Source organism: Micropterus dolomieu, unplaced genomic scaffold (genome assembly GCF_021292245.1).
Source record: "Micropterus dolomieu isolate WLL.071019.BEF.003 ecotype Adirondacks unplaced genomic scaffold, ASM2129224v1 contig_8752, whole genome shotgun sequence".
Taxonomy (NCBI): domain Eukaryota; kingdom Metazoa; phylum Chordata; class Actinopteri; order Centrarchiformes; family Centrarchidae; genus Micropterus; species Micropterus dolomieu.
In genome coordinates this window covers 362-9,895 of record NW_025737738.1, presented here as the reverse complement: position 1 = coordinate 9,895, position 9,534 = coordinate 362, and the positions used below count along the sequence as shown (strand labels likewise).

The 9,534-nt window shown below is 38.5% G+C and overlaps 1 protein-coding gene across 1 annotated transcript; it reads left to right on the top strand.

Annotated features, from left to right (window-relative positions):
* Positions 1 to 6,313: 6,313 nt before the first annotated feature.
* On the top strand, positions 6,314 to 8,756 carry LOC123965145 (sterile alpha motif domain-containing protein 9-like; the record flags this gene model as incomplete). Its single annotated transcript, XM_046041713.1, has 1 exon — positions 6,314 to 8,756. A coding segment is annotated over one exon (2,443 nt), but the record flags the coding sequence as incomplete, so codon positions are not given.
* Positions 8,757 to 9,534: the final 778 nt, after the last annotated feature.

The window sequence follows — 9,534 nt, the reverse complement described above, 5'->3', positions numbered from 1 at the left end:
GTTAGAAATGCTGAATGTCTGGTCAGTCAAATCAGATGAAGTTGTGCAGCAATGTTTTTATGTTTTCCTTTGCACCTTTTAACATTACAGGAAGAGTGTGAGTCACATTCAATTGGGCGTTACTGAATATTGTGCACAAGCTTTTTAACCTCACCAACTTAGAGCGGCACAAGATTTTGACAAATAAAGTTTACATTTCATACACAAAAAAAGCAAGCTTCACATCATAGGTAAAAGTGCCAACTTGATTCAGCTGCAAAGTGCTGGGGTGGATGGACCTGAAATCATGCAATGCTTGACATTGACCATTGTCTCATGATGTTTGTGGTGAACAATCTTTTATTTCAGATATAGTCACCTTAATGTTTGTGGCTAGATCAGAGATTTTCTGAAGTGTGTGTGCATTTTGCAGTAGTGGACAAAGGTGGCTATTTTGATGTCTTGTGTTTTCAACACTAATCTGATCTTTGTAACTGAAGGTTTAACATAAGGCTCAAAAACATTCCTGTGGTGTGGTTTAAGTTTTAAGGGCATCTAACAATTTGACTCAGCATGAAGGAGTTGTAGGTTAGAGGAGGTTTTTGCAGAGGTGTCAAGACTTGAAAAGTCTAATAGTGTGTTATACAAATGATCTCAGTGCCGTTGAGTGTGGACACGTCTGTGATTTTGAAACACTAACCTACAAGTAGCAGAGATTTTCCCAAAATGCTTTAGTAGGGATAATAATTTCAGCTCTTAATTTTCAGCTGCAAACTTAACTTTTAGCAGTTTTGTTCCACAAGTTTGAAGAACATCAGCAAATGTAAACATTTCTAATGTAAATCTAAACATTTTATTTGAACTAACATCGCTGAGTGTAATTCTTAATGAGAGTTGCCCTGTGTGTCACTGCCGTGAGATTCAGTCAGTGGGATGTTTTCACTTGTATTCTGCCAGTTATTTTGTAATGTGTTTGTTCTCAAATGGTGTAGCAAGTGACGGGTGTGTTTTTTCAATCCAGTCCATTATGTAGTCAAGACTTAATGCTGTAGATGTATGCCTGTTAGATAAACTACACACAGTTGAATTTAGTTTGAGACAAGGAAGTGATCCAGTTCTGTCCCAGTGACGAAGAATCTGACGTGGTTTTGGAGGATGTGACACTCTGCTTAACAATGCAGTGAAGAGCAGCATTACATCCATTTTACATTTTCTCATACAGCTCACAACATAACCCTGTTGAATGCCATGGGCTCAATGCTGTTAGAAACTTTTGCTAAGGGTTTCCTCTCATGGGGAAAGAAGTACTTCAGGATTTATTTTGCAACGACTGCATCAAAATATATGAGGTATTATTCAAACAGATATAAAGGTGTGGCTTTTTGTCATGATTTAAATGAGACTAAACTGAAATTATGCCATTTTGTCATTGTGCTAAAATGAATATAAATATTATATATTAAAATATATTTGCTAACCTATACTGTGTTTCCTGGAGTTTTTTTCTGTTAAAGATAACATACAGTAGTGTAGTGGGGTAGTGAAATGTAACTAAGTACCTATGCTCAAGTACTGTACTGACACATCTGAGGTTGCACTTTACTTGAGTATTTTCATGGCACTTTATACCATAACATTTCAGACAGCGAAATATTGTACTTTTTATATTATTTTCTATTAGATTATTTTCATATTCATTTGGCAAGTGCTTTTATACAAAGCAATATACAATGAGCGCATTCAAACCATGCAGGAGCTAGAGCAAGACATCATCCAAAACTGGGGGTCTGTTCCTTTTAAACTAACTTATAAAAACGTAAAATGTTTCAAGGATGTTATTTTTTTTTTCATGCATAAATGCCAACAATTGCCAGCTTCTCAAATGTAATTATTTTAATTTATTACACATACAAAACTATTGGCTGGACCAAGCAAACACTGTGAAGGTGTAACTTTGGACTGGTAATTGTGATGGGCACTTCTCACATTGTTTTTTACAGACCAAACATAACAATCAGCAGATTAAACTTGAAAAGAATTATTAGCCACAGTCTCAATTAATATTGTTAAGAATTAGCTTAAACCTAGAACCATAAATGCTGTTTACAAATGCATGATTCACAATAATCTAAATATGTAATATATAAAATATATATAAAACACAGCAACATTTTTACTTTTACCTTAACTAAATTGAGACAATGAGTCATGTACCTTACCCACTAAGCTAATCAGTGATACTAAAACCACCTAGAAATTACCATTAAGAAACGTTCTTGCCAACCCCTGTGTTAAACTGCTGTTTTGTTATCTCGAGATCATCAATATTATTAATGATAGCAATAAAAATAATCAGAATCAGAAATACTGATCCCCGAGGGGAAATACTTTTGTTACAGTTGCATACGTATCAAGGGATAAAAAATAGAAATAATAATAGAAAGTAGGTAAAGAAATACAGTATAAATATAAAATATAAGAAAAGAAATGAGTGTGGTATGTACAAAATTTACATTTTTTAAAGAATTGTTATGGTTAACCAAAAAGGACTAGTGAATAAAAAGCAGCAGAGAATATTACACATTAATTATTGAACAGATAATATTGCACAAAAACACATCATAAGGTCTAGTTTAATAACTGTAAGTGTCAGACACTAAAGCTGATGATACACGGAGCTACTTTTAGAGCAATCGTGCAGGGCAACTTTGCCGTCAATGGTAATGAGTAAAGATTACTACCGTAATCCCCTTCCCCCACCACTCCGCCACCCGCACCGCACCGCCGCTATCCGTTCAAAACATAGTCGGACTTGCCACTAGCAACATTGCCCAGCAACATTGCTCAAAACGTTGCCCCGTGTATCATCAGCTTTAGAAGGAGGAGTTATAGAGTTTGATGGCCATGGGCAGGAATGACTTCCTGTGACGCTCTGTGGTGCATTTTGGGGGGATGAGTCTTGCACTGAAAGTGCTCCTGTGTTTGAGCAGCACGTCATGGAGTGGGTGGGAGACATTGTCCAAGATGACATGTAGTTTGGACAGCTTCCTCCTCTCTGACACCACCGACAGAGAGTCCAGCTCCACCCCCACAACGTCATTGGCCTTGCGGATCAGTTTGTAAAGTCTGTTAGAGAGAATAAAGAATAATAATAAGAATAGGCTTAGTAATAGGACTAATAATATTTGTAGCAGTGGGTGTTGAGCAAGAACATGGGTGAAGTACGTGTCTTGCAACACAAAACTATGGGAAAGGGAAGAAGTTGAGTTAGTAACATGCATTAAAGGGACAAGAATGTATTAGATGGAGAGGGAGAGGAGGAGAGCTCAGTGCATCATGCCCGGGGGAGTCCCCCGGCAGTCTAAGCCCGTAGTGTATATATTATTTCTCTCTGCAGTAAATATGACTACTGTTCATTTTCATATATAAATATATATCTATACCATGGTTACGCCCTTGAAGCTCCGCCGGAAAATGAAAGTGAAACTTAAGTTCTATCTTTTCTTCGCACTGCCGTAGCCTACTTCCAAATGCGTACTCCTTTCTGTTATTTTAGTAGTGTATAATGAGTTTAACTCAGCAGCGTGTGACTTCACGTTCACAAACGGGAAAATTCAGTTAACAGTTAACCAGAAACATGAGCACGTTCAATGAACTGCGCTCTTTGTTCGCGTTTATGCACAACACTGGATGGACAGACTGCCTGGATGCTCCGTCAGACGTTTGATTTCATTTGCTGAAGACTGCGAACGGTACGTATTCCACCTAGTAGCTTTTGTATGTGGATGAGCTCTCGCTCACATTCACAATGCATTATGTTTGCATGTTGTGCGTGACTTAGAAAGAGAAGCGAAAATGCCTTTCATCCTATCTATTATAGCGCATATTTCAGCACCATGGACAGAGAGCAGAGGTCTAATTATCACTAGTCATTTGTTTACTTTAACTTAAAGAAAATAAATAAATGCAGTGAATTACATGCTGAATTCTAGTAGGTAACTAAAGGGTATTCAAAACACAGCAAAACAAACAAAGATTGGCACAAAATAGGCATTTATAGGCTATTGTAATTTCAGAGTAGGCTGCCCTTCACAGGCTGTCTTCTATAAAATGTTGGAATTGATTTACTAGAGCTGCAAAGATTAGTTAATAATTCATTAATGGACAACTTTTTTTTAAAGCAAAAATGTGAAAGATTTGCTGGTTTCAGCTTCTTAAATGTGAGGAATTGTTGCTATATACTCTTTGTCATTTATGATAGTAAATGAAGAGTCTTTGGGTTTTGGACTTTCGGTTGGATATAAGAAGAAAATTGAACACGTCACTTTGTGCTTTGGAAAATTGTGATTATGATTAGTCAATTAATTGCCCTGATTTGTTACCATAAAAAAATACCTACAATAACAGATATAATTTGTATTGGCTGTTGGGCAAAATGCTATAACACACTGTCAAAATGTATTATTACTGTATTACTGTCATGCAATACAATGACCACACAGTGCAGTACTTTCAGTTTCAATAAGTGCCACTTAAAGTTGCCACTCAATAAGGTCCCTCCTTTCTATAAGGCACTGAACCTGTGAATATGTGATGGTTATATTTTAATAGAAAGAATGCGGAAAGAATATCCGCACATGTCACATTCGCTTATTCATACTAAAAAAGAGTTTGCAGCTTTATCCTGTGTGAAAGGGCCTCTATTCTGCAAACGTGGGCTTTCACATAGCGATCCGGCTTTACTGGAACCAGCGGCATGTCGGCTGTGGCTTTTCACAGACAAGATCACTCTGTCTTTCTGTCTCGTGTCTGTCACCAACTTTCCCTGCTCAGAGGCGGATAAAAACCTGGTCCATACTTTTCATAAAGTGCCGGCAGATTGGCACAAAACCCCAGTGAAACAAGGCAGCGTGAAAGCTGCTAGTGTTAGGAGCTTATTACAACAGTTGTGCTAGGAATGTTTTTACCTTTTAGCTGGGCAGTTGAAGGTCCAGTCAGTGTCTGACACACTGTCAGATCTTCTAATGGTCCTGCTGTCCTCCCCAGAGATGAAAGACAATGATCCATAGGCTGTATTAAAAATTGTATCCCACGAAAGCTGTGATGCTGTGCAAGGACTCTGTCAGAACCAGGAGGCCAGAAGAGGGGGATTGTAGAAAGTGAGCAGTCTGATGAGGAGATTTAAATTGAATGATAAAGCATGACAAGAGTGAGCAGTGATAAGATTTATGCTGAATGATTAATAAGCATCGTGTAAGTTTATAAAACAATTTACTGTTATGTTTTAAGTACATTTAATATGAATAATAGAATTTTGCTTAAAATTTCACTCTCTTCTTTAAGTTTTTATTTGACATAATACCTTATTATCTCAATTAGAAGTACAGAAACAAATGTATATGTGACACAAAAGGCAATTTATTATTTTGGTAAAAAATCTGTTTGGCCGGGGGATTTTTCCGTCTACCAGCCACCTTGGCAGGTGAGCCAAAAAGTTAATTTCCACCCCTGTTAATGTCAATCCAGTGCTTTCCATCTTGCATTAGTCCAGAGTTGTATCTAAGCCTGGACTGAGAGACACATAATCGTTCTTGTTTTATGTGCGTATGCATGCGCGATGCAGTTATCTTTTCCAAGCTGCAGTTTAGAAACACACAACCTGCATAGTGAGCTTATAGGACAGCCGGATCTGATTGGCAAAGGCCATCACAGAGACCACTTCCAAAAGCCTGGGGGACGACCTATTGAGTGCCTCGACAGCATTATGTAGTCCCTTTATTCTCAGTGAATCTCAGAGTGAATCTGAGAGAGAAACGATCAAGGATTTCAGAGGAGTTTCTCTTGTGTAGTTCACCCTCTTATTGTCCGATGATGGATTGCATTTTAAACCCAGTATGTAGTTTTGACACTTGTCGTGCTCTCGCTGGTCCATTTGGGCAAGGGATTTCGACATGTAAGTATCATTTTGATCTCATACCTGGTTAACGTGAGGCTAATTTATCCTACATAATTTACTTTGTGCATCATAAACTGATATTTACTGATATGTTTTGTATGTTAGCTTCTGATTTAAAATCTTGTTTTACCGATGCCTGGCAGCTCAATGAGAAAGTTCAAGATAACCAACTTCTCATTTCAAATTTTGTTTATTTGTTTTTTATGTTCCTTATCAAGGTACGTGAAACTGAAAGTGATGGCAAATGGACCAGCCCTGTCCACTGTTGGAAGTGATGAAATTTACGTGGGAAGCGAATTCAGAGATTCCCTCTCACTCTTGGATATTCTTTATGCAAATCAGTTTGAAGGAGAGTCTTTCCATCCAAAACATCTTGAGCAGACGGAGAAAAATTTTTACAGAGGAGCCCCGCCTGAATGGTTAAACTTTCACTTAAGTGAACAGGCAGAGTCAGATGGCACTGGAAGGCCTTTTATTAAACGAGATGGATACGATACACTTGTGCAACAAATTCACCAAAGAAGAAAACTCCCTGGACCATCAACTGTTAAACTGTTCCACCAGCCAGGATGTGGGGGAACCACATTGGCCATGCAGGTGTTGTGGGACTTGCGGAAAACCTTCAGGTGTGCTGCTTTAACAGGTTCAACCTCAAACATTACAGATGTTGCAGAGGAGGTGGTCCACCTTTTCACAGCTGGCAGTCGAGGCCACCAGAATACTGTGCTGCTGTTACTGAAGGATGAGCAGAATTTGGATGATCTGCAAGAAAAAATTATGATGAAGATTGCTGAACAGGAGATAGTCACCAATATGCCTGTAGTGATTTTCCTCAGCTGTATTAGAAATGATGCAGTTCTGCACAGTGACCATGTTTTCCTACAGGAAGTGCTTTCTGAGTCAGAGAAGCAAAAGTTTAATGAGAAAAAGGAGGAGCTCAGCAGAAAATACGGTGATAAATCAAAGAAGTTCCATGGCTTTAACATAATGCAAACTAGTTTCTCTCAGGCTTACATCCAGGAGGCCTGTGCTGTGTTCAAAACAATCAAGAGAGCAAACAAATCACAGAAGACCCAGCTTGCTGCCTTCCTGTCCCTGCTGAATGCCTATGTACCAGGCTCATATCTCCTGGAGTCTCAGTGCCTGGACTTATTCAAATGTGAAGACTCCATCCATGGAGACCTTTCATTGGAGGACAGAATGAAGCCCTTTAGTGATCTCATCATCACCTTCCAACGAGATACCAGATCTGAAAAAAGAGTCTGCATGGCTCACCCTATGATAGCAAAGTGTTGCACTGAGATGATGGCTGAGGCAGGTGTGACCAGAAGTGACACAACAAGAAACCTCCTGACCTGTTTGTGCAGCGATGAGGTTCCTCCATCTTTGCTTGGTTTTGTCAAAAACATGTTAACCAAAAGAAGACCAAAACCAAAAGAATGTAAAATTGAAGAGAGCCCATTCAAAAATACAGAGAGTGAAGAGGACAAAGAAAAGTTTTCTAGACTGATTCTCGACATTCAAAAGATGGAGGACAAGGCTCAGTGTGCATCAGTTTTAAAGGTGGCAACAAAACAATTTGATCAAAATCCATTTTATCCTCAGGCACTTGCTCGTTTCTATTATATAGAAATAAAAGACTACAACAAGGCAATAATGTGGGCAAAGAGAGCAAAGGAAAGAGATCCCCAAAATTCATTTGTTGCTGATACACTGGGACAAGTCTACAAGAACTGTTTGAAGAACAAAGAGCATCCTGTCAAACCGAGAGAGATTTTGCAACTGGCCACAAAAGCCATTGAAGCTTTCAAAGATGAAGAAGAACTTGCTGAAAAAGAACATGGGACAGACGAGGAAGACGCTAGAAAGATCAAAATACCATGTGTTTTTAACATCAGAGGGCAGATTGGTTACGTGCAGGTTTGCAACCTTGTGTATGACCTCACAAAGCGTGCGTCCATGAGCTCAGGCAACAAACTCCTAAATGATCTAATAAGCAGAGACGAGGTTGAGAGAAAATGTGCATTTCTTGATAAATATCTGACCTACTCAAAGCTTGACATGAAGAAAGACGATCCCTCATACATTTCTAAAGACATCGCAGAATGCTGCAGGAAATATGTCAGAGATGAACATTTCGAAGAAAAAGTCAATGATTTCATCCAGAAGCTTAAACAAATCCTGGCAGAAACGTCCGCCGGAGTACTCTTGTGTCTTGACAGAGAATACACTGAAGCAGAGCTTAAAGAAGTCACTACATGGTGGGAAGAAATCTTTCTACATTCCTCTTGCAAGTTTTTAAATGCATTTGGACAGAAAATGCCACTGACCTCCAAAGACGCACCTGAGCTCCACATGTTAGCCCTCCTCTTGTACTGGCCAACAGATAGTCAAGACAAATGTGTGTTTGACCTTAGTCAGTTAATTCAGTGTATGCGCTGTTCTTATGACCATGCGTATAAGAAATACTTTCGATCAAGGTACCTCCGCCCTCTGTTTTTCATTGGAAAAGGTCAAGATCTGAACAGAATTGTTCACAGAAAGGTCCTCGAGGGATTGGTTCTTGGGCAGAATAAGGAAACAATCCAAGATTGGAGCAATGAGAAGATTTTCAAAGATCCCATTGTCCAAGCACTCCTTCTCAAAATTGATGGGGTGGTACAAAACTACAAAGTCTATGCAACTGTTGGTGGCACAGCAACTGAAGTAGATGCAAACCTACGAAACAGCCTCTGGAAACCACGCCAAGTTTCCTTTTACATTGGATTTACCATCAGAGGACCTGTAGCCTTTTGCATCCAGACAGAAACTGCGGAAAAGGGTAACATACTATAACTTTAACATAATTAAATATCTAGTTACTTTCTGCATATTTAATTAGTACAGTACGTAGTTTTAATATAATTAAATTAACTTGTCGTACCAATTTACTTTCTTCTTACTTCAGCAAATGTGCTGTAAATGCCAGTAAGTACTTTCTTAATATGAACATGAACCAAAACTGAAAAAATCTCTGTGATGTTTTGATTATTCAGATTTTTTTTTATCCTTTCTGTCATTGAGGGTCAGGGAATTACCAAGTTTTTGGTAGATGGTTCAGTAAAATTACAGCAAACATATTCCAATCAACTAAATGGCAGAGCTGTCCACTGTAAACTTTTATGACTATTGACTGCAGACTTAAAATTATAATTTAATATAAATAACTTGTAGCAACCATACCAAATATTTTATGTATTTTCAGCTGATTATTAGAGGTCTATTGTTCCTATTGTTTTCATATTGGTTTTTATTTTTATTCTTCCATACGTAAAAGTGATACTGTAGCCTAGACGGTAAGACCTACAGATGCGAAACTCACAGGGTAGGCACAGACTCCCGCATAAACCTCAGGTGCAAAAATTCCCACTCTTCCACTGTCGTAGAAATTGTATATTGCTGGTGAGGGATTGAGCAAATAATTGAGTAACAACAAACTGTTGTCTTTGAAGAATTTATTAATAAACGAGAATAAACAGAGAAGTACTACAACACACATACAGCGGGTGGTGATGGAGCAGTGGATAAGACGCATGCCTTTGGTGTGAGAGACCTGGGTT